Source organism: Sphaerodactylus townsendi, unplaced genomic scaffold, assembly GCF_021028975.2.
Source record: "Sphaerodactylus townsendi isolate TG3544 unplaced genomic scaffold, MPM_Stown_v2.3 scaffold_22, whole genome shotgun sequence".
Taxonomy (NCBI): domain Eukaryota; kingdom Metazoa; phylum Chordata; class Lepidosauria; order Squamata; family Sphaerodactylidae; genus Sphaerodactylus; species Sphaerodactylus townsendi.
Genome location: NW_025950385.1, coordinates 1,002,325 through 1,027,665, shown reverse-complemented (window position 1 = coordinate 1,027,665; position 25,341 = coordinate 1,002,325). Strand labels below are relative to the sequence as shown.

The 25,341-nt window shown below is 66.3% G+C and overlaps 1 protein-coding gene across 1 annotated transcript in view; it reads right to left on the bottom strand.

Moving 5' to 3' along the window:
* The window catches only part of LHX1 (LIM homeobox 1), a gene marked incomplete at its 5' end in the record, with an annotated part of 52,307 nt that continues 26,966 nt past the window's right edge, over positions 1-25,341 (bottom strand). Inside the window, 3 exons of the mRNA XM_048482777.1 lie at positions 1-2,093; positions 20,439-20,508; positions 20,773-21,007. Of these exons, the coding sequence (XP_048338734.1) occupies positions 1,573-2,093; positions 20,439-20,508; positions 20,773-21,007 (826 nt within the window). The remainder of the gene's footprint in view (positions 2,094-20,438; positions 20,509-20,772; positions 21,008-25,341) is intronic.

Here is a 25,341-nt window from a genome sequence, read left to right as displayed (position 1 = left end):
TCAGATTTTCTAATTTTATTAAAAATTCACAATTTGTAATCCAACTGTTTTCCCCTCTTTCATACAGTGAATGGTCTATTATGCGCTGGAGGTCACACAAGCTTAGGTTTATTTGAACAATAAAAGACATATGAGAAATTTAATATATAAAGGAAAAAAAGTAGCAGCTTCTGACTGCTTATTTTGACCATAAAATTTAAATATTTTGGACTTTTTTCTTCTATTAAAGACACAAAAATAAAACCTGTGTGGGTCTATATAAGTCATTTTAACAATTATATGAATGTTGAACAGGACTAACATTAGCGAAGATGTCAAATTTTATCCCCTCAACGTTGTCACACTTTGTTTAAAATGGTTTCCCGGGCTATGGGTGTTGACACCCCAAAAAGTATTTGTGCTATAGATTTGTTTTATTTGGCAATTGTCTGGTTTTATTTTATTCTTTGCCTTCTGTAAACACCACCTTTACAAACTAGCACAGTGAAATACAAGTCCTGTAATGTCTTAAAACATCTACCGAAACAAAAACAAAATTTAAAAAGGAAATAATGAACTATTTTGGTTGATTGCTCAAAATACTTTGCTTTTGAACAAGAGGTTCTAAAACAGGATTCTTTTAGTAAAATGTCGCGCTCCTGAATTTAACATTCGACGTAAACAGTTGACTGCTTTTTTTTTCTAGTTCCATAGAGTCTTTATTTTTTTTTTGTTTGTTTAGCTTTCTTTTGTGTGAAGGTAGAATACTTTGTTGTTTGTTTCTTTCAAGTCATTTTTACTTAGAAGCCTAGCAGAAGACCTCTGGGTTTTTGAGGATTATTGGTGTGTGTCATTTGGAGAAGGTAGAAGAGTTGATACTGAGGGCCTACATTTAAATCTTTGCTATTTTGGCCAAAAAAACAAAACAAAACCCAAACTATAAAATAAAATACATTTCATTTACCCCACCTGAACTCTCAGAAGCGTAAAAAGTCTGTTGTTGCAGCTCTAAATCGATATTTCTGAGGCAAAATTAAGATATCAAGAATGCCAAAACTGTCCTTTAAAAAAAAAAACCCACTAAAATTCCTTTAAGCCTTTCCTTGTTGTCTCTGACCTTTCTTTTATTTAGTGTTTGTTTCCTTTTTTTTTCCTATCTGAAAAAAAAGTTTCGAAGGATTTCAGTTCCTAGAGTTGTCATCTAGCGAACGTGATACCCCAGTGTAAGCCATCCGTTACATATGGCAGTACCGAAATAAATCCGCTTCACAGTGTCTTTTTCACTTGGTACAAAAAAGAGATTTCTTTTTAAATCTTGTTTTCCGGTTGCTTCTCTGCTGTGAAGATTGTCCCCTAGTCTATAGCAAAATTTCCCTTGGTTTGGTTCCAGATTCAGTTCATTCCCAAGGGGGTTAAAAAACAAAACAAAAAAACCCTGCAAACTCAAAAGACAACACCATATAGATATAGATAGGTGCCTATATCCATAAATACATTGTCTTAGGGCAGGAAAACGTTCGAGTGAATTCATTTCTGTACACCACAAATATAAGCAGAATAGATGCCAGCTGGCCCAAGTTCTAGCGGTTAAAGCTACCATACGGCTGCCTCGTTCATTTCCGGCGGATGTGACAAATGGTTACTGTAATTAGCACCACCGTTGACGGATATTGAGGAAAATGGCGGGCTGGGGCCAAACACTTCTGCCGACATGGAGTGCAACGAGCCGGGAAGGTTGGGCTCCGGACTGGGAGAGTCTCCAGGTGGGTGGGACATGATATCTGTGAAACGCTGAGCTTCACTAGAAGGGTGGTGTCCAGGTAACGGGTGGTCCATCCCCCCAAGCGGTGTTCCTGATGGTCCAGAGGAAGGTACAAACGGGAGGTCAACAGGCGTCTGAGCTTGAGAGGAAGGAGGTCCTTGGGGGAAAAAATCATAGTTGCTTCCAGGTCCGTAGTATTCGCTCTGGTAATCTGGTGGGTGGAAAAAGAAAGATTGATGTACGTGCAGAAGGAGACAAGGAAATAACAGACTACAATTCCCATCAGCCCCTGCCAGCATGGCCATCCATGAACATCTGGAGTGCCATAGGTTCACCACCAGTGCCCTATAGCCTACATGCACAATTAATGACTTATAGCACGGGTGGCGAACCTATGGCATTCCAGATGTTCATGGACTACAATTCCCATCAGCCCCTGCCAGCATGGCCATCCATGAACATCTGGAGTGCCATAGGTTCACCACCACTGCCCTATAGCCTACATGCACAATTAATGACTTATACCACGGGTGGCGAACCTATGGCACTCCAGATGTTCATGGACTACAATTCCCATCAGCCCCTGCCAGCATGGCCATCCATGAACATCTGGAGTGCCAAGGTTCACTACCACTGCCCTATAGCCTACATGCACAATCAATGACTTATACCACGGGTGGCGAACCTATGGCACTCCAGATGTTCATGGACTACAATTCCCATCAGCCCCTGCCAGCATGGCCATCCATGAACATCTGGAGTGCCATAGGTTCACCACCACTGCCCTATAGCCTACATGCACAATTAATGACTTATACCGGGGTGACGAACCTATGGCACTCCAGATGTTCATGGACTGCAATTCCCATCAGCCCCTGCCAGCATGGCCATCCATGAACATCTGGAGTGCCATAGGTTCACCACCACTGCCCTATAGCCTACATGCACAATTAATGACCTATACCAGGGGTGGCGAACCTATGGCACTCCAGATGTTCATGGACTACAATTCCCATCAGCCCCTGCAAGCATGGCCAATTAGCCATGTTGACAGGGGCTGATGGGAATTGTAGTCCATAAACATCTGGAGCACCATAGGTTGGCCATCCCTGATCTATACTAAGCCCATTTGCCACCCATCAGACATGTTTGACAGCCTACCAAGGCCTTTGGGCGTTGCTTCATGACCAGGAATGGTGTGTGTGTGTGTGTTGGGCGGCGGGGGGGGGGGGGGGTGTCGACCAATTGGCAGGCCACTAAACGCAACAGTTGTTTGGCTTGGAGGATCACAAGCAGGAAAGGAATAACTAAACAAGACCTGATGAAAAACCCAGTCAAGAGCTCGTGTAGGTGTTGAGCTGTTTGGTGGATCAGGCTTTCTTTCAGAAAGGAGATCACGGGGGCTGATTAAGAACATAAGAACAAGCCAGCTGGATCAGACCAGAGTCCATCTAGTCCAGCTCTCTGCTACTTCGCGGTGGGCTCCACCAGGTGCCCTCTGGGGAGCCTCTGGCACAGGCAGCGGATGTGGAAAGCAATGGCCTTCTGCTGCTGCTGCTCCAGAACACCTGGTCTGCTAAGGCATTTGCAATCTGAGATCAAGGAGGATCAAGATTGGTGGCCAGAGATCGACTTCTCCTCCATCAATCTGTCCAAGCCCCTTTTAAAGCTATCCAGGTTAGCGGCCATCTCCACCTCCTGTGGCAGCATATTCCAAACACCAATCACACATTGCGTGAAGAAGTGTTTCCTTTTATTAGTCCTAATTCTTCCCCCCAGCATTTTCAATGGATGCCCCCTGGTTCTAGTATTGTGAGAAAGAGAGAAAAATTTCTCTCTGTTGACATTTTCTACCCCATGCATATTTTTAATAAGAACATAAGAACAAGGATGTTTGGGTCCACCTTCCTCCCCTCTTTGGAGCATACCCACAACTTTGTCATGGAATTGTGTATGTTCATAGATTCCCCCTGCTGCGCCGCAGTCTTTCTCAACCCTGCATTGGTACAAGCTCTCCAGAAAGGTTGTAATGAAAATGAGCTTGCCCCCCTATGTGAGCGGAGGAATGGGGTTGATTTTCAGACCTCCCCCCACCCCACATCGGCACCATTTTCTTTCACTGTTCCCTCAAACCCGCCGTCCCCCACCCCTTCCGGGCACAGCGGCTGTCCGACAGCTTTTAAAAACATTGATAGTTGCTATGCCCCCTTCCACAAACTGCTTTCCGTGCTCTTTGAAGCTGTGCGGAATGGCACAATCCACTTGCAAACAGTTGTGAAAGTGGTTTGAAAACGCATTATTTTGCGTGTGCGGAAGGGGCCATTTGGAAAATGGCATTTTATTAGAAACGAGCTCTAAAGCCTGTTTTAAATTAAAATAAAATGGGCTCAGGGAGGGGGGGAGGTCCTTCCCTCCAGAAGAGCAGCCCATATTGTTTGGAGTGGGGGAGGCTCGTGGTGGGGGAAGGTGGGCGGGAATGTTGTGAGTCCTGCGCCCCTATTGGCTGGGGGTTTGTCATTGGGCATTCCATCCCTGAGGACATTACGTATAAGGACGTTTTCTGGTGCCAAAGACTATGTTGAACTGTATTATTGTTTTTGCATTGTTTTATTATCGGCCTCCCAGAGTGCATTGGGAAAGGGCTGCTTAAAAGCTGAATTAATCAATCAATTAATTTTACACCAGGCCCTTTCACATTATTGGAAATAATAACACAGCAACAAATCCTGCATGAGCTCCTGCGTGTTACCGAAATGTGTCACACATCCACCCATCCCAATCCGCCAGTCTCTATTTTCCGGCCCCGGCCTCTGCTAAATCACGGTCTCTCTTCTCTCTCGTCATCCTTTACTGGCATTTAAATGCTACACAATAAAGCAGATCAAACTAAAAACTCCCAGGAGTCTACTTTCTAGCTCTAACAACTTCTGCAAAGCACTTAGCAGCCATAACAGTAACCTCTGGAGTAAGTTCATTTAACAAAAATTGGACAATACTATCCTTGTTCATGAGATCTTTGGAACGAAGGAGAAAATTACTGTGCGGTACTGCATGCAACTGGCAATCCAGAATGATATGAAGAAGAAGAAGAAGAAGAAGAAGAAGAAGAAGAAGAAGAAGAAGAAGAAGAAGAAGAAGAAGAAGAAGAAGAGAAGCACAAGAAGGCAAGAAGAGAGAGGGAGAGGGTGAGGAGGAGGAGGAGGAGAGGAGGGAGGAGGAGGGAGGGAGGAGGGAGGAGGAGGGAGGGAGGAGGAGTTTGGATGTATAATCTCCTCTTTCTCTCCCTGTAGAGACACAAAGGGGCTTTACAATCTCACTTGCCCCTTCCCTTACAAATAAACCAATTCCTGTGAGGTAGGTGCTGGGAGCTGAGAGAGGAGGAGCTCTGAGAAGCTGTGACTAGCCCAAGGTCACCCAGCTGGCGTGTGTGGGAGTGCACAGGCTAATCTGAATTCCCCAGAGAAGCCTCCACAGCTCAGGCAGCAGAGCTGGGAATCCAACCCGGTTCCTCCAGATTAGATACACGAGCGCTTAACCTCCTACGCCACTGCTGCTATGGTGGATTGTGTCCAGAGAGGTTGGAGAACATATGCATGTTCTCTCCTGCAGTGGGATTCTCTGATACCTCCCAGTCAGTATCTTTGAGGGAAGAGCATTAAATCGAGCCAACATGCAAGCTCTATAATGTGAGGGATTATTTAAGTTATGGAAGTAATGAGCCATTCTTCCATAAGAGGTTGATAATTATAATACAGCAGGGGCACCGTTCCTATTTTTGGCTTTTGTTGCTGTGAGTCATAAGTACTGCCTTTGTGATGGGGAAAAATAATGCAGAGCATATAACAAATGAGACAGAGGGCCTTTCCCCACTCCCTTCCATCCCCCCTATGCGCGCGCTGCTCTCAGCGCGCGGCATCCCAGGTGGGATTCAAAAGGCGCCCTTCGGAAGAGCGCCTGGGATGCCGCGCGCTAAGGGGGCGCGACAGCGGCAACATCGGGGCGGCTGCGCTGTGGCCCCCCCCTGCCGTGGGGAGGGAGGAGGAACCCCGCGCTACTCTCCTCAAGTGGCGCGAGGCTTACGGTAAGTGGGGAAAGGCCCAGAGTCACTCGCAGTTGCTTACAAAAGAGAAAATAAATTTTACTAGCTCTGGCAATAGAAAAAGGTTACAAAAAGATAAATGCTTGCTATCGGGGTTGCATCCAGCTAGCGGCCTGCTAGCTGGTGAAAAAGGAAAGCTACCTTCTACATGTGCTCATCCTATGAAACAAATCCCCAGCACCTGCAAAGAGAATAAATGCACTCTTCCAACTTCACTTGTCAATGCTACTTTGAAGCTGTGCTGGAATGGCAAAACCCACTTCTGCAAAACAGTTGTGAAAGTGGTTTGAAAATGCATTATTTTAGGCGTGTGCGGAAGGGGGCCTCATGTGTGAGTCAGAACAAAGCGCAACTGAGTTAGCTTTATAACTTTTGGTCATATGTGCGACAAGACTTGCTAACTATTTCCGACGACACTAACCAATGGCTAACCCTTTGACCCGCTCATTAAACAGTGACCTCGGTATCTACTTAGCCTACAGGCAGTTAAATATTTCCTGACTCAGTTGTGTGACAGACACTTGCCAAATCCCAGCACTTTGCCCAGGGGTGACCAACCTATGGCAACCCAGATGTTCTTGGACTACAATTCCCATCAGCCCCTGCCAGCATGGCCAATTGGCCATGAACATCTGGGGTGCCATAGGTTGGCCACTCCTGGGCTAGACTTTTTACGACCTTTATACACATTTTAAAATATTAATTATTGACAAAATTAGTCACAATTAAACCATACACCTAATCTTGAAAAAATGTCATATATGCCCCCAGTATACACATGAGCAGTGGTGGGATTCAACTAATTTAACAACCAGTTCCGGTGGGGGGATTCAAATACCCTGTGAGGTGGGTGAGGCTGAGAGAGCTCCGTAGAGCTGTGACTAGGCCCAGGAGTCCGCAACCTGTGTCTCTCCAGATGTTCATGGACTGCAATTCCCATCAGCCCTTGGCCATGCTGGCAGGGGCTGATGGGAATTGTAGTCCATGAACATCTGGAGTGCCAAAGGTTTGCCACCACGGGACTACACTAACCAATGGCTAACCCTTTGACCCGCTCATTAAACAGTGACCTCGGTATCTACTTCGCCTACAGACAGTTAACTATTCCCTGACTCAGTTGCGTGACAGACACTTGCCAAATCCCAACACTTTGCCCAGCGTCCGGCTCTCACTCCCCAAGGATCTCGCCAATGTGCCACCGGCAGTGCTTCTTTTTAAAGCTAGCCAAGAGTTCTCTGAACACACAAGAACACTAAGGCCGGACCAGAACATGCAGCCTCCCACCCTCCCGGTTGCTGAGCCTCAACTTTCCAACAGATTTGAAGATGTTTTCATCAAACCATTTCCTTGGCTTTTATACTAATGCAAGTCAGCATACTGGAAAACTAAATGCAGCCTGCAAAGAGGGAAGAGCCTTGAATAATCTGCAGTTATGGGAAGGGCAGGGATTCTTGGTGTGAGAGCAGGAGCGTTCCAAGAATGGCTCTGAACAAATTCAGAAAGAATGACTCTCCCCCTGCTGCCACATCACCCCAGATGGCCTCCTCTGGTGATGGGCCAAAGTGGTTTAAGTCGCAGAATCTATCTATCTATCTATCTATCTATCTATCTATCTATCTATCTATCTATCTATCTATCTATCTATCTATCTATCTATCTATCTATCTATCTATCTATCTATCTATCTATCTATCTATCTATCTATCTATCTATCTATCTATCTATCTATCTATCTATCTATCTATCTATCTATCTATCTATCTATCTATCTATCTATCTACCCCCCCCCCCCCCCACCCCCCCCCCCCCCCACCCCCCCCCCCCCCCACCCCCCCCCCCCCCCACCCCCCCCCCCCCCCACCCCCCCCCCCCCCCACCCCCCCCCCCCCCCACCCCCCCCCCCCCCCACCCCCCCCCCCCCCCACCCCCCCCCCCCCCCACCCCCCCCCCCCCCCACCCCCCCCCCCCCCCACCCCCCCCCCCCCCCACCCCCCCCCCCCCCCACCCCCCCCCCCCCCCACCCCCCCCCCCCCCCACCCCCCCCCCCCCCCACCCCCCCCCCCCCCCACCCCCCCCCCCCCCCACCCCCCCCCCCCCCCACCCCCCCCCCCCCCCACCCCCCCCCCCCCCCACCCCCCCCCCCCCCCACCCCCCCCCCCCCCCACCCCCCCCCCCCCCCACCCCCCCCCCCCCCCACCCCCCCCCCCCCCCACCCCCCCCCCCCCCCACCCCCCCCCCCCCCCACCCCCCCCCCCCCCCACCCCCCCCCCCCCCCACCCCCCCCCCCCCCCACCCCCCCCCCCCCCCACCCCCCCCCCCCCCCACCCCCCCCCCCCCCCACCCCCCCCCCCCCCCACCCCCCCCCCCCCCCACCCCCCCCCCCCCCCACCCCCCCCCCCCCCCACCCCCCCCCCCCCCCACCCCCCCCCCCCCCCACCCCCCCCCCCCCCCACCCCCCCCCCCCCCCACCCCCCCCCCCCCCCACCCCCCCCCCCCCCCACCCCCCCCCCCCCCCACCCCCCCCCCCCCCCACCCCCCCCCCCCCCCACCCCCCCCCCCCCCCACCCCCCCCCCCCCCCACCCCCCCCCCCCCCCACCCCCCCCCCCCCCCACCCCCCCCCCCCCCCACCCCCCCCCCCCCCCACCCCCCCCCCCCCCCACCCCCCCCCCCCCCCACCCCCCCCCCCCCCCACCCCCCCCCCCCCCCACCCCCCCCCCCCCCCACCCCCCCCCCCCCCCACCCCCCCCCCCCCCCACCCCCCCCCCCCCCCACCCCCCCCCCCCCCCACCCCCCCCCCCCCCCACCCCCCCCCCCCCCCACCCCCCCCCCCCCCCACCCCCCCCCCCCCCCACCCCCCCCCCCCCCCACCCCCCCCCCCCCCCACCCCCCCCCCCCCCCACCCCCCCCCCCCCCCACCCCCCCCCCCCCCCACCCCCCCCCCCCCCCACCCCCCCCCCCCCCCACCCCCCCCCCCCCCCACCCCCCCCCCCCCCCACCCCCCCCCCCCCCCACCCCCCCCCCCCCCCACCCCCCCCCCCCCCCACCCCCCCCCCCCCCCACCCCCCCCCCCCCCCACCCCCCCCCCCCCCCACCCCCCCCCCCCCCCACCCCCCCCCCCCCCCACCCCCCCCCCCCCCCACCCCCCCCCCCCCCCACCCCCCCCCCCCCCCACCCCCCCCCCCCCCCACCCCCCCCCCCCCCCACCCCCCCCCCCCCCCACCCCCCCCCCCCCCCACCCCCCCCCCCCCCCACCCCCCCCCCCCCCCACCCCCCCCCCCCCCCACCCCCCCCCCCCCCCACCCCCCCCCCCCCCCACCCCCCCCCCCCCCCACCCCCCCCCCCCCCCACCCCCCCCCCCCCCCACCCCCCCCCCCCCCCACCCCCCCCCCCCCCCACCCCCCCCCCCCCCCACCCCCCCCCCCCCCCACCCCCCCCCCCCCCCACCCCCCCCCCCCCCCACCCCCCCCCCCCCCCACCCCCCCCCCCCCCCACCCCCCCCCCCCCCCACCCCCCCCCCCCCCCACCCCCCCCCCCCCCCACCCCCCCCCCCCCCCACCCCCCCCCCCCCCCACCCCCCCCCCCCCCCACCCCCCCCCCCCCCCACCCCCCCCCCCCCCCACCCCCCCCCCCCCCCACCCCCCCCCCCCCCCACCCCCCCCCCCCCCCACCCCCCCCCCCCCCCACCCCCCCCCCCCCCCACCCCCCCCCCCCCCCACCCCCCCCCCCCCCCACCCCCCCCCCCCCCCACCCCCCCCCCCCCCCACCCCCCCCCCCCCCCACCCCCCCCCCCCCCCACCCCCCCCCCCCCCCACCCCCCCCCCCCCCCACCCCCCCCCCCCCCCACCCCCCCCCCCCCCCACCCCCCCCCCCCCCCACCCCCCCCCCCCCCCACCCCCCCCCCCCCCCACCCCCCCCCCCCCCCACCCCCCCCCCCCCCCACCCCCCCCCCCCCCCACCCCCCCCCCCCCCCACCCCCCCCCCCCCCCACCCCCCCCCCCCCCCACCCCCCCCCCCCCCCACCCCCCCCCCCCCCCACCCCCCCCCCCCCCCACCCCCCCCCCCCCCCACCCCCCCCCCCCCCCACCCCCCCCCCCCCCCACCCCCCCCCCCCCCCACCCCCCCCCCCCCCCACCCCCCCCCCCCCCCACCCCCCCCCCCCCCCACCCCCCCCCCCCCCCACCCCCCCCCCCCCCCACCCCCCCCCCCCCCCACCCCCCCCCCCCCCCACCCCCCCCCCCCCCCACCCCCCCCCCCCCCCACCCCCCCCCCCCCCCACCCCCCCCCCCCCCCACCCCCCCCCCCCCCCACCCCCCCCCCCCCCCACCCCCCCCCCCCCCCACCCCCCCCCCCCCCCACCCCCCCCCCCCCCCACCCCCCCCCCCCCCCACCCCCCCCCCCCCCCACCCCCCCCCCCCCCCACCCCCCCCCCCCCCCACCCCCCCCCCCCCCCACCCCCCCCCCCCCCCACCCCCCCCCCCCCCCACCCCCCCCCCCCCCCACCCCCCCCCCCCCCCACCCCCCCCCCCCCCCACCCCCCCCCCCCCCCACCCCCCCCCCCCCCCACCCCCCCCCCCCCCCACCCCCCCCCCCCCCCACCCCCCCCCCCCCCCACCCCCCCCCCCCCCCACCCCCCCCCCCCCCCACCCCCCCCCCCCCCCACCCCCCCCCCCCCCCACCCCCCCCCCCCCCCACCCCCCCCCCCCCCCACCCCCCCCCCCCCCCACCCCCCCCCCCCCCCACCCCCCCCCCCCCCCACCCCCCCCCCCCCCCACCCCCCCCCCCCCCCACCCCCCCCCCCCCCCACCCCCCCCCCCCCCCACCCCCCCCCCCCCCCACCCCCCCCCCCCCCCACCCCCCCCCCCCCCCACCCCCCCCCCCCCCCACCCCCCCCCCCCCCCACCCCCCCCCCCCCCCACCCCCCCCCCCCCCCACCCCCCCCCCCCCCCACCCCCCCCCCCCCCCACCCCCCCCCCCCCCCACCCCCCCCCCCCCCCACCCCCCCCCCCCCCCACCCCCCCCCCCCCCCACCCCCCCCCCCCCCCACCCCCCCCCCCCCCCACCCCCCCCCCCCCCCACCCCCCCCCCCCCCCACCCCCCCCCCCCCCCACCCCCCCCCCCCCCCACCCCCCCCCCCCCCCACCCCCCCCCCCCCCCACCCCCCCCCCCCCCCACCCCCCCCCCCCCCCACCCCCCCCCCCCCCCACCCCCCCCCCCCCCCACCCCCCCCCCCCCCCACCCCCCCCCCCCCCCACCCCCCCCCCCCCCCACCCCCCCCCCCCCCCACCCCCCCCCCCCCCCACCCCCCCCCCCCCCCACCCCCCCCCCCCCCCACCCCCCCCCCCCCCCACCCCCCCCCCCCCCCACCCCCCCCCCCCCCCACCCCCCCCCCCCCCCACCCCCCCCCCCCCCCACCCCCCCCCCCCCCCACCCCCCCCCCCCCCCACCCCCCCCCCCCCCCACCCCCCCCCCCCCCCACCCCCCCCCCCCCCCACCCCCCCCCCCCCCCACCCCCCCCCCCCCCCACCCCCCCCCCCCCCCACCCCCCCCCCCCCCCACCCCCCCCCCCCCCCACCCCCCCCCCCCCCCACCCCCCCCCCCCCCCACCCCCCCCCCCCCCCACCCCCCCCCCCCCCCACCCCCCCCCCCCCCCACCCCCCCCCCCCCCCACCCCCCCCCCCCCCCACCCCCCCCCCCCCCCACCCCCCCCCCCCCCCACCCCCCCCCCCCCCCACCCCCCCCCCCCCCCACCCCCCCCCCCCCCCACCCCCCCCCCCCCCCACCCCCCCCCCCCCCCACCCCCCCCCCCCCCCACCCCCCCCCCCCCCCACCCCCCCCCCCCCCCACCCCCCCCCCCCCCCACCCCCCCCCCCCCCCACCCCCCCCCCCCCCCACCCCCCCCCCCCCCCACCCCCCCCCCCCCCCACCCCCCCCCCCCCCCACCCCCCCCCCCCCCCACCCCCCCCCCCCCCCACCCCCCCCCCCCCCCACCCCCCCCCCCCCCCACCCCCCCCCCCCCCCACCCCCCCCCCCCCCCACCCCCCCCCCCCCCCACCCCCCCCCCCCCCCACCCCCCCCCCCCCCCACCCCCCCCCCCCCCCACCCCCCCCCCCCCCCACCCCCCCCCCCCCCCACCCCCCCCCCCCCCCACCCCCCCCCCCCCCCACCCCCCCCCCCCCCCACCCCCCCCCCCCCCCACCCCCCCCCCCCCCCACCCCCCCCCCCCCCCACCCCCCCCCCCCCCCACCCCCCCCCCCCCCCACCCCCCCCCCCCCCCACCCCCCCCCCCCCCCACCCCCCCCCCCCCCCACCCCCCCCCCCCCCCACCCCCCCCCCCCCCCACCCCCCCCCCCCCCCACCCCCCCCCCCCCCCACCCCCCCCCCCCCCCACCCCCCCCCCCCCCCACCCCCCCCCCCCCCCACCCCCCCCCCCCCCCACCCCCCCCCCCCCCCACCCCCCCCCCCCCCCACCCCCCCCCCCCCCCACCCCCCCCCCCCCCCACCCCCCCCCCCCCCCACCCCCCCCCCCCCCCACCCCCCCCCCCCCCCACCCCCCCCCCCCCCCACCCCCCCCCCCCCCCACCCCCCCCCCCCCCCACCCCCCCCCCCCCCCACCCCCCCCCCCCCCCACCCCCCCCCCCCCCCACCCCCCCCCCCCCCCACCCCCCCCCCCCCCCACCCCCCCCCCCCCCCACCCCCCCCCCCCCCCACCCCCCCCCCCCCCCACCCCCCCCCCCCCCCACCCCCCCCCCCCCCCACCCCCCCCCCCCCCCACCCCCCCCCCCCCCCACCCCCCCCCCCCCCCACCCCCCCCCCCCCCCACCCCCCCCCCCCCCCACCCCCCCCCCCCCCCACCCCCCCCCCCCCCCACCCCCCCCCCCCCCCACCCCCCCCCCCCCCCACCCCCCCCCCCCCCCACCCCCCCCCCCCCCCACCCCCCCCCCCCCCCACCCCCCCCCCCCCCCACCCCCCCCCCCCCCCACCCCCCCCCCCCCCCACCCCCCCCCCCCCCCACCCCCCCCCCCCCCCACCCCCCCCCCCCCCCACCCCCCCCCCCCCCCACCCCCCCCCCCCCCCACCCCCCCCCCCCCCCACCCCCCCCCCCCCCCACCCCCCCCCCCCCCCACCCCCCCCCCCCCCCACCCCCCCCCCCCCCCACCCCCCCCCCCCCCCACCCCCCCCCCCCCCCACCCCCCCCCCCCCCCACCCCCCCCCCCCCCCACCCCCCCCCCCCCCCACCCCCCCCCCCCCCCACCCCCCCCCCCCCCCACCCCCCCCCCCCCCCACCCCCCCCCCCCCCCACCCCCCCCCCCCCCCACCCCCCCCCCCCCCCACCCCCCCCCCCCCCCACCCCCCCCCCCCCCCACCCCCCCCCCCCCCCACCCCCCCCCCCCCCCACCCCCCCCCCCCCCCACCCCCCCCCCCCCCCACCCCCCCCCCCCCCCACCCCCCCCCCCCCCCACCCCCCCCCCCCCCCACCCCCCCCCCCCCCCACCCCCCCCCCCCCCCACCCCCCCCCCCCCCCACCCCCCCCCCCCCCCACCCCCCCCCCCCCCCACCCCCCCCCCCCCCCACCCCCCCCCCCCCCCACCCCCCCCCCCCCCCACCCCCCCCCCCCCCCACCCCCCCCCCCCCCCACCCCCCCCCCCCCCCACCCCCCCCCCCCCCCACCCCCCCCCCCCCCCACCCCCCCCCCCCCCCACCCCCCCCCCCCCCCACCCCCCCCCCCCCCCACCCCCCCCCCCCCCCACCCCCCCCCCCCCCCACCCCCCCCCCCCCCCACCCCCCCCCCCCCCCACCCCCCCCCCCCCCCACCCCCCCCCCCCCCCACCCCCCCCCCCCCCCACCCCCCCCCCCCCCCACCCCCCCCCCCCCCCACCCCCCCCCCCCCCCACCCCCCCCCCCCCCCACCCCCCCCCCCCCCCACCCCCCCCCCCCCCCACCCCCCCCCCCCCCCACCCCCCCCCCCCCCCACCCCCCCCCCCCCCCACCCCCCCCCCCCCCCACCCCCCCCCCCCCCCACCCCCCCCCCCCCCCACCCCCCCCCCCCCCCACCCCCCCCCCCCCCCACCCCCCCCCCCCCCCACCCCCCCCCCCCCCCACCCCCCCCCCCCCCCACCCCCCCCCCCCCCCACCCCCCCCCCCCCCCACCCCCCCCCCCCCCCACCCCCCCCCCCCCCCACCCCCCCCCCCCCCCACCCCCCCCCCCCCCCACCCCCCCCCCCCCCCACCCCCCCCCCCCCCCACCCCCCCCCCCCCCCACCCCCCCCCCCCCCCACCCCCCCCCCCCCCCACCCCCCCCCCCCCCCACCCCCCCCCCCCCCCACCCCCCCCCCCCCCCACCCCCCCCCCCCCCCACCCCCCCCCCCCCCCACCCCCCCCCCCCCCCACCCCCCCCCCCCCCCACCCCCCCCCCCCCCCACCCCCCCCCCCCCCCACCCCCCCCCCCCCCCACCCCCCCCCCCCCCCACCCCCCCCCCCCCCCACCCCCCCCCCCCCCCACCCCCCCCCCCCCCCACCCCCCCCCCCCCCCACCCCCCCCCCCCCCCACCCCCCCCCCCCCCCACCCCCCCCCCCCCCCACCCCCCCCCCCCCCCACCCCCCCCCCCCCCCACCCCCCCCCCCCCCCACCCCCCCCCCCCCCCACCCCCCCCCCCCCCCACCCCCCCCCCCCCCCACCCCCCCCCCCCCCCACCCCCCCCCCCCCCCACCCCCCCCCCCCCCCACCCCCCCCCCCCCCCACCCCCCCCCCCCCCCACCCCCCCCCCCCCCCACCCCCCCCCCCCCCCACCCCCCCCCCCCCCCACCCCCCCCCCCCCCCACCCCCCCCCCCCCCCACCCCCCCCCCCCCCCACCCCCCCCCCCCCCCACCCCCCCCCCCCCCCACCCCCCCCCCCCCCCACCCCCCCCCCCCCCCACCCCCCCCCCCCCCCACCCCCCCCCCCCCCCACCCCCCCCCCCCCCCACCCCCCCCCCCCCCCACCCCCCCCCCCCCCCACCCCCCCCCCCCCCCACCCCCCCCCCCCCCCACCCCCCCCCCCCCCCACCCCCCCCCCCCCCCACCCCCCCCCCCCCCCACCCCCCCCCCCCCCCACCCCCCCCCCCCCCCACCCCCCCCCCCCCCCACCCCCCCCCCCCCCCACCCCCCCCCCCCCCCACCCCCCCCCCCCCCCACCCCCCCCCCCCCCCACCCCCCCCCCCCCCCACCCCCCCCCCCCCCCACCCCCCCCCCCCCCCACCCCCCCCCCCCCCCACCCCCCCCCCCCCCCACCCCCCCCCCCCCCCACCCCCCCCCCCCCCCACCCCCCCCCCCCCCCACCCCCCCCCCCCCCCACCCCCCCCCCCCCCCACCCCCCCCCCCCCCCACCCCCCCCCCCCCCCACCCCCCCCCCCCCCCACCCCCCCCCCCCCCCACCCCCCCCCCCCCCCACCCCCCCCCCCCCCCACCCCCCCCCCCCCCCACCCCCCCCCCCCCCCACCCCCCCCCCCCCCCACCCCCCCCCCCCCCCACCCCCCCCCCCCCCCACCCCCCCCCCCCCCCACCCCCCCCCCCCCCCACCCCCCCCCCCCCCCACCCCCCCCCCCCCCCACCCCCCCCCCCCCCCACCCCCCCCCCCCCCCACCCCCCCCCCCCCCCACCCCCCCCCCCCCCCACCCCCCCCCCCCCCCACCCCCCCCCCCCCCCACCCCCCCCCCCCCCCACCCCCCCCCCCCCCCACCCCCCCCCCCCCCCACCCCCCCCCCCCCCCACCCCCCCCCCCCCCCACCCCCCCCCCCCCCCACCCCCCCCCCCCCCCACCCCCCCCCCCCCCCACCCCCCCCCCCCCCCACCCCCCCCCCCCCCCACCCCCCCCCCCCCCCACCCCCCCCCCCCCCCACCCCCCCCCCCCCCCACCCCCCCCCCCCCCCACCCCCCCCCCCCCCCACCCCCCCCCCCCCCCACCCCCCCCCCCCCCCACCCCCCCCCCCCCCCACCCCCCCCCCCCCCCACCCCCCCCCCCCCCCACCCCCCCCCCCCCCCACCCCCCCCCCCCCCCACCCCCCCCCCCCCCCACCCCCCCCCCCCCCCACCCCCCCCCCCCCCCACCCCCCCCCCCCCCCACCCCCCCCCCCCCCCACCCCCCCCCCCCCCCACCCCCCCCCCCCCCCACCCCCCCCCCCCCCCACCCCCCCCCCCCCCCACCCCCCCCCCCCCCCACCCCCCCCCCCCCCCACCCCCCCCCCCCCCCACCCCCCCCCCCCCCCACCCCCCCCCCCCCCCACCCCCCCCCCCCCCCACCCCCCCCCCCCCCCACCCCCCCCCCCCCCCACCCCCCCCCCCCCCCACCCCCCCCCCCCCCCACCCCCCCCCCCCCCCACCCCCCCCCCCCCCCACCCCCCCCCCCCCCCACCCCCCCCCCCCCCCACCCCCCCCCCCCCCCACCCCCCCCCCCCCCCACCCCCCCCCCCCCCCACCCCCCCCCCCCCCCACCCCCCCCCCCCCCCACCCCCCCCCCCCCCCACCCCCCCCCCCCCCCACCCCCCCCCCCCCCCACCCCCCCCCCCCCCCACCCCCCCCCCCCCCCACCCCCCCCCCCCCCCACCCCCCCCCCCCCCCACCCCCCCCCCCCCCCACCCCCCCCCCCCCCCACCCCCCCCCCCCCCCACCCCCCCCCCCCCCCACCCCCCCCCCCCCCCACCCCCCCCCCCCCCCACCCCCCCCCCCCCCCACCCCCCCCCCCCCCCACCCCCCCCCCCCCCCACCCCCCCCCCCCCCCACCCCCCCCCCCCCCCACCCCCCCCCCCCCCCACCCCCCCCCCCCCCCACCCCCCCCCCCCCCCACCCCCCCCCCCCCCCACCCCCCCCCCCCCCCACCCCCCCCCCCCCCCACCCCCCCCCCCCCCCACCCCCCCCCCCCCCCACCCCCCCCCCCCCCCACCCCCCCCCCCCCCCACCCCCCCCCCCCCCCACCCCCCCCCCCCCCCACCCCCCCCCCCCCCCACCCCCCCCCCCCCCCACCCCCCCCCCCCCCCACCCCCCCCCCCCCCCACCCCCCCCCCCCCCCACCCCCCCCCCCCCCCACCCCCCCCCCCCCCCACCCCCCCCCCCCCCCACCCCCCCCCCCCCCCACCCCCCCCCCCCCCCACCCCCCCCCCCCCCCACCCCCCCCCCCCCCCACCCCCCCCCCCCCCCACCCCCCCCCCCCCCCACCCCCCCCCCCCCCCACCCCCCCCCCCCCCCACCCCCCCCCCCCCCCACCCCCCCCCCCCCCCACCCCCCCCCCCCCCCACCCCCCCCCCCCCCCACCCCCCCCCCCCCCCACCCCCCCCCCCCCCCACCCCCCCCCCCCCCCACCCCCCCCCCCCCCCACCCCCCCCCCCCCCCACCCCCCCCCCCCCCCACCCCCCCCCCCCCCCACCCCCCCCCCCCCCCACCCCCCCCCCCCCCCACCCCCCCCCCCCCCCACCCCCCCCCCCCCCCCCCCCCCCCCCCCCAAACCACCCCTCCCCCCCACCCCCCCCCCCCCCCCCCCCCCCCCCCCCCCATCCCCCCCCCCCCCCCGCCCCCGCCCCAACCTCCCCACCCCCCCCCCCCCCCCCCCCCCCCCCCCCCCACACCCCCTCCCCCCCACCCCGCCCCCCCCCCCCCCCTCCCCTCCCCCCCCCGCCACCCCCCCGATCTACACCCCCCCCCCCCCCCACCCCCTCCCCCCCCCCACCCCCCCCCCCCCCACCCCCCCCCCCCCCCACCCGCCCCCCCCCCCACCCCCCCCCCCCCCCACCCCCCCCCCCCCCCCCCCCCCCCCCCCCCCACCCCCCCCCCCCCCCCCCCGCAAACATTCACACGTGCGGGGATAGGTGATACGATTCCTGTGAATAATCCCCACCCCCACCCGAAGCTCTTACCGGCCCTGCGAACCCACGCAGGCGTTTGGGTGGAAAAGACTGAACAAGTTCCAGATATGTGTGTGTGTGTGTGCGCAAGTACTACTAGATCGAGGTGGCCAATCTATGGCGCTCCAGATGTTCATGGACTACAAATCCCATCAGCCTCTGCCTGGAGAGCCGCAGGTTGCAGACCCCTGCCATGGCATGGCCAATTGGCCATGGTGGCAGGGGCTAATGAGAATTGTAGTCCACGAACATCTGGAGCGCCATAGGTTGGCCACCCCTAAGGTAGCCCCTCGCCCTCAGCACAGTATAGTACAGGCGCGCCAGCGTGGCTGAAAAGGACGTAGCAACGTCCACTTATTCACATCAAAATTAACATTCATATTGGTTGTGGTGGGTTTTCCGGGCCGCGTGGCCGTGGTCTGGTGGATCTGGTTTCTAACGTTTCGCCTGCATTTGTGGCTGGCATCTTCAGGGACACAGTGCGTAACAGACTCCCCTCTGTGATACACCTCTGAAGATGGCAGCCACAGATGAAGGCGAAACGTTAGGAACCAGATCCACCAGACCACGGCCACGCGGCCCTGAAAACCCACCACAACCAGCTGAATCTGGTCGTGAAAGCCTTCGACAATACATTGAACATTACTATTGTTCCTTATCTTGGCTAAAAATGCATTTCCCGATAACAAATGTTTACGGTTGAGCATAGTACAGTGTTTATTTATTAACTGACAACGAGTCACAACGCGCGTAGATGAGCAGGGGGTCCCCAGACAACTGTCCCGCTGTGCCCAGACAACTGTCCTGCTGTGCCCATTCCTGAAGAAGGCCCTGCCTGAAGGCCCCCCACCCCGACTGGGAGGCCCACCCTGCAGGAGAGGGGGCAGCCGAGGAGGAGGAAAATATCTCCATATGGAAAGCGTACAGCTCCAGCCACCCTTTGCATTCCCGGGAGCGGCCCCATGGAAAAGGGGATGTTTTTCGTTGCCTACAGTTATTTAACCAAGGGCAGGTGACGCTCTGGGGCCCCTTCCACACAGGCAGAATAATGCATTTTCGATCCACTTTCACAATGGTTTGCAAGTGGATTTTGATATTCAGCACAGTCAAATCCAGCTGCAAAGTGCATTGAAAGTGCATTATTCTGCATGTGTGGGAGGGGCCCCAGAGTCAGGGGTGGCCAACCGATGGCACCCCAGATGTTCATGGGCTACAATTCCTACAGTTGGCCATGCTGGCAGGGTCCATGGACATCTGGAGGGCTATAGGTTGGCCACCCTTGCTCTGGGTGGTCTTTAAGATGCTTCTGGACTCGAACCCAGCACTTCTGCTGCAGCTGCCCCAGGCCAAATGGACCTGCGCCCGCCCAGTTTCTCAGCCGGCCCACCCCCATGTGACGGGGCCTCGATGAAGAAGAAGAAGAAGAAGAAGAGTTTGGATTTATATCCCCCCTTTCTCTCCTTGTAGGAGACTCAAAGGGGCTGACAATCTCCTTGCCCTTCCCCCCTCACAACAAACACCCTGTGAGGTGGGTGGGGCTGAGAGAGCTCCGAGAAGCTGTGACTAGCCCAAGGTCACCCAGCTGGCGTGTGTGGGAGTGCACAGGCGAATCTGAATTCCCCAGATAAGCCTCCACAGCTCAGGCGGCAGAGCTGGGAATCAAACCCGGTTCCTCCAGATTAGATACATGAGCTCTTAACCTCCTACGCCACTGCTGCTCCTGAAAGCGAGCCATGCGAGCCCCTCGGCCTCCTTGGGTAGCCAATGTGGGGAGTTTGTTTTGTTTTTGGCAGGAGGGGGTTCCCCCTCTGCAGCCTTGCAAAGCGACCCTGCAGGGAGCTCAGGGCTTGCCCCCCCCCCCCCGCGCGCACCCTTCCCGGAGCTCACAATGCCAAGCAGCACATTGAAATACAGGTTCAAACCCACCCACCCGGCCGAGCGTGGGGTCTAAGTGGGGTCTAATTCAGTGCAAATGTTATTAATGGCAAACGAATGTCTGGCGACGTGACCACTCAACTCCCTCTTTCCCTGCCACCCTCCCGGTTGGTTGCATGGATTTCACACGTGCATATTATGAACCCCTTCTGCCTTGTTACATGGCAGATTTAACAAGCAAGAAAAGGCTAAAAGATTGTGCCCGTGTAACGATGGCTCAGTTGCATCTCTGGCCCACCAACTACTACACTGTCTCAGATTCAAGGAAATCAGATCCAAGGATGTGAATCTTACTCCTTTACGTTTACCCCATCTCCCCGATTTAATTAGATGACACTACTTGTTGGACAATCCTGATCCTTCTCTCTGCATGATAGTGGCAGACTTTCTCCTGGAAATTACTAAATGCCAGCAGATTTCCTTCAACCTAACATTTATTTCCTGTATGGTATATGCTTTTTCATCCGTTTTTAAAATTATTGTTGCACTGTTGTCTATGCCAATAAAGGCTTGCAAAAAACCCCAACAACAATATTATGAACAGCTGTTTGGGGGCCACCCGTGAAAGGCCCGATCCGGTAATTGGGAGTGTCGCGTCTCTCCATCCTGCAAGAGCCGAAGCCGGGTTTGTTCTCCGCAGGCCCCTTTCCTCTTCCTCGGAGGTGGCGGCAGAAGGAAGAGGAGGAGGAGGAGGTGGGTGAACCCAGAGGATTGCAGGCCGGAGAGGGGGGGGGCGCAGAAATTGGCCGGCGCTGCCTCAGCCTGTGTGCGTGCGTGTCTTCAGGCCCCACTGGGTTCTTTGTCAATTCCCCCTGGCCCCGGCGAGCAGCGGTCCGAGTCCCCGGCATTTGCGCCCTTCGCCTGGAGGGAACCCCAAACAAACTGCTTTGGGGAGCGCAGAGCTGGGCAGGAAAGTGCGCAGAGCGCGCCGATTCAGCATGGGCCAAAAACAGCAGTGTGAAAACGGTGTAAAAGGGTTTAAAACGGTGTAAAAGGGTTTCCCACCGTTTTCCCACTGTTTTTTGGCCCATGCGGAATCAGCCAAAGATGTCCCCCTCCGAGGGAGTCCTGCAAGTTCAGGATCGGGGCCAGGGCCTCCCTTTGCGTCGCCCGGAAAAGACCAACCGAGAGCTTTTCTTTCAAAAAAGGGATCGCAGGCAGGTCAGACCCGCGCAACTGAAGAAGTCCTTTCAGGCTCCAAGCCAAGTTGGCTGCCTGGAACTCCCTTTGGCTGGGTTTGGATGCCAGGATGCCTCCGACGCTGCAGTTGTGTGACTCCTCGTGAGTAAACCGATCCTGGCCAGGAGGAGGAGGGAGGATCTGGGTCAGGTCCAGGGCTCTGGGGAGGACACCTTTGCTCCTAGCAACATCCCCAGATCCAGCCAAGGTCAAGTCTGGGGGCTGTCCTGCCCCAAATTCTCCGCCTCCGAGCCGCAGGCGCCCAAGGCCCCGATCCCCCCCTGGACATTCAGCCAGCGTCCCCCCCCCACGGAGGGGCTCAAGCCCTGGCCATGGTTGGGCCCTCGCCCCCCCATCCCGCACCCGCGACGTAGCCCCTCCCCGCAGAGTTGAACCTTGGGCAGGAGTCCCCGAATCTGTTGGCGGTCGCTGTTCTGAACACGTGCCCCAGCACCACTGATGGAGTTCATTGGTCACCCCCCCATCCCTTAGGGCAGGGGTGGTCAACTTATGGTGCTCCAGATGTTCATGGACTACAATTCCCATGGCCCAGGGGTCTGCAACCTGCGACTCTCCAGATGTTCATGGACTACAAATCCTATCAGCCTCTGCCTGGAGAACCACAGGTTGCAGACCCCTGCCATGGCATGACCAATTGGCCATGCCGGCAGGGGATGATGGGAATTGTAGCCCATGAACATCTGGAGAGCCATAGGTTGCAGACCCCTGCCATGGCATGACCAATTGGCCATGCCGGCAGGGGATGATGGGAATTGTAGTCCATGAACATCTGGAGAGCCGTAGGTTGCAGATCCCTGTCTCTGCCACAGTACTGGCCACCGAACTAGTATAAAGGTTGGGAAAGTATTATGGGTAAAGATTTTTCATTTTCTTTTTTTCCCTTGAAATTTATATTGGAAAGAGAGGAGTTTAAACTACTCTTTTAGATTAAGGATTTTGGATCTCTCCCCCTGTTAGTTTTCTTTCAAGTGGAATAGATAAAGTAGTTATAGGAATCTGAAGGGGAAGTAGAAAGTAGGGAAGGAGGGAAATATGGGAAGGAGGTAGGCAATATAGGATGTTTTAGTTGGGGGGTTGAGAGCGATAGACAATTAGATATGTTTGTAATATGTTAACAATTGTAAACAGTTTTTGGTTCCTCTCCTTACTTATGTGATTATTTAAAATCAATCAATATAGTTATATAAAAAAGAAATAATACACTACCTTTTGGTATATTGCTTTTTGAATACTTTAAACAGTCATTATTTGAATCTAGAGGCGGGGCAAAGGGGAACTGCACCTGAGCGCGCCCTGCGTCCTTGCCACAGCCCCGCCCAGGAATGCCCCGCCCCTGGAATGCCTGGTCACGCCCCCGTCATGCCCCGCCCAGCCCCATTGGTGCTACGCCACAGTTTGAATCCCACCACCATCGGAACCTGTTACTAAAATTTTTGGATCCCACCACTGTACAATTCCCATCAGCCCCTGCCAGCATGGCCAATTTCCTAATCTGTAGTCCTGAGATGAGCTGTAATTCCAGGATAGCCCCCCGGCCACACCTTGAGGCTGGTACCCCGGAAAAGCAAGTTATTCTGCCACTACTACCCATAGTCAAGATTCCCCCATCCTACCGCCTCAAACTGAAGATCTAATTTCATTCGAAAATCTCTCTTTCCTCAGAGTAGGAATTTAGAGATCTCTTTTGCTTTGCTTTGCTTTTAAAAAAACAACCTCCAAGTCTGATGATCACAATCCTGTTTCCCAATCTAGAGGGTATTTGCAGGAAGAGTATTTTCGTACCACAGCAAGCTTCACGCCCAGTTACAGGAAGTGACATCACTCTATTCTTATTCTTGGGAGCCAATAAAAAGAGTCCCCTTTGGTGATCTGAGTTTCCAAAGAAGCCGATCGGATACGTGTGTGTGTGTGTGTGTGTGTGTGTGTGTGTGTGTGTGTGTGTGTGTGTGTGTGTGTGTGTGTGTGTGTGTGTGTGTGTAATCCAGAATTTTGCTAAAAGCAGGTTAGGTCAAACAAGTTGCTGTTATATAAGGGGATGCTGAGGGGGAAAATATTTGGATTTAAAGCTGTGCTCGGGGCATGCATGCGCCCCGTGCCCCTGCCCCTCCACACTCCCGCACCGGTGCGCGCCCAGTGCATCGCGCCCCCTGTCCCCTTGGTGCTACACCACTGGTCATTCATCTTTGGGGTTGTTATTGGGTGGCTGGAAGAGGTGGGTTCGGATTTCTCTCTGTCTCACTGAGCAGCCTCAGGCACCGTTCCTCAATCAAATCCAACAATCAAATTGTTGTGAGGATAAAACAAGAGGGGGGGGGACGAGTGGCAAACGGGACAGAATTGTGTGTGTGGGGGGGGGAATGTAACAAAATGCTCTCTATTATAGCCTGTGGCCGAAGAGGGCCTTGAAATAGTTCACAAACACAGCAAAGATCGCACCCTACCATCAAAACTATTTTTCTTTTAAAGAAACTCCACAGCCGCCGCGTCAAAAATGGACAGCAACATCTGTCCTAAAGCCAGGAATGACCCCTCAAAAGTCTGACTGAAGAGAAGTATCTTCGGAAACCTTCTGCCAGTCACCAGTGAGTTCTTCTGGAGAGGGGCCGAGGCTGAAAAGGCCCCGCTATTTGTCCTTTTGACTTTGGCAGCACCTTTTCCCAGGGCCAGCTCTTCCCAGATGGGTTTAGGGACCGAGAGAGCTCATGTGGGGGGAAATAGCCCTTCAGAGAACTAACAGGGGTCTGCAACCTGCGGCTCTCCAGATGTTCGTGGACTACAAATCCCATCAGCCCCTGCCAGCATGGGAATTGTAGTCCATGAACATCTGGAGAGCCGCAGGTTGCAGACCCCTGTGTTAAAAGAAAGGATAAGCCGTGACCCACCAACACTTGGGTTGAAACCCTCTTGCCACCGCTGGGACTAAACCTCCCCCCGCCCCACCTGCAAAAAGAGGGAAAATAATACCGACATGATGAGTAGTACAGAGGACGGTCAAGTGTTGCCCGCACATGCGCAAACCAGCTAGCAGCACCCTTTCAGACATTTCTCATCCGAAGAAGGTCCCTCTGAGGATCATGACCTTCCTTATTTCGCATGTTCAGAATACTGTTCCAAATCCCATCAAAATGAATGGGGCTTACTGCTAAATAAAAATGGTTCCTATTCGGTTGCCAGGGTCAATCCACAGATCAGGAAGTCTATTTCTAGACTGTGTTACGCCAGGCCATAGGTTAAAGGGGTTGGATTTTTGAAAGCCCTCTGACACATAAAGACCTCCCCTGCATGTAACACAAACAGAAGAAGAAGAAGAAGAAGAAGAAGAAGAAGAGGAGGAGGAGGAGGAGGAGGAGGAGGAGGAGGAGGAGGAGTTTGGATTTATATCCCCCCTTTCTCTCCTGCAGGAGACTCAAAGGGGCTTGCCAATCTCCTTGCCCTTCCCCCCTAAGAACAAACACCCTGTGCGGCAGGGGGGACTGAGAGAGTTCGGAGAAGCCAGGACTAGTCTAAAACACTTCAGGCTGGAGTGCAGGTGGGAGTGTACAGGCTAATCTGAATTCCCCAGATAAGCCTCCACAGCTCAGGCAGCAGAGCTGGGAATCAAACCTGGTTCCTCCAGATTAGATACACGAGCTCTTAACCTCCTACTCCACTGCTGCTCTGGTCACATTCTTCCTAAATCAGAATGATTTTGTCGTAATACTGGGCAAGTAGAAATGCTAGTACATACATTGTACATGTATGTACTGCATACTTAGGAGCAGCAGTGGCGTAGTGGTTAAGAGCAGGTGTACTCTAATCTGGAGGAACTGGGTTTGATTCCCTGCTCTGCTGCTTGAGCTGTGGAGGCTTATCTGGGGAATTCACATTAGATTGTGCGCTCCAACACACGCCAGCTGGGTGACCTTGGGGTAGTCACAGTTCTTCTGAGCTCTCTCAGAGAAATGGGTACTTCCCTCCTTTTCCTGCTGTGCTAGACTTCTACATGAAGGGCATTTTTAAAGTGTGTGTGGGAGTGTGTAAAAATAGGACACCCTCCCAAAGGGGGGGGGGGGTCTGAAATGATTCAGCCCAGAATCCTAACCCCTTCCCAACAGAGCCAGTTGTATGAGGCTGGCTCTAAGACACATTTGTTTCGATGGGATTTTCTTTTAAGTCCTTTGAAGAGTAGCCAAAAGAATTTTAATGGTACATTTTGTCCATTTATTTTGACAGGACTTTTGCATCAATAACTAGATTGGGACCACAGTACCTTAACAAAATTAAGAGCTTCTTTCCCCAGGGAGTCATTCACTCCTCCAATGCCCTCTTCTTCTCACACACATAAATGTATATTTTCTTGCACAAATACAAACACACAAGTTAGTTACAGAAATTTCTTGTGTTCATTTGTGGGTAAGCCTTCTTCTCCCCACCCTCACCTGCTCAGAGCCGTAGCGAGGGGGAACTGTGCCTGGGGCATGAGTGTCCCTGCGTCCCTGCCTTGCCCTTGCACTG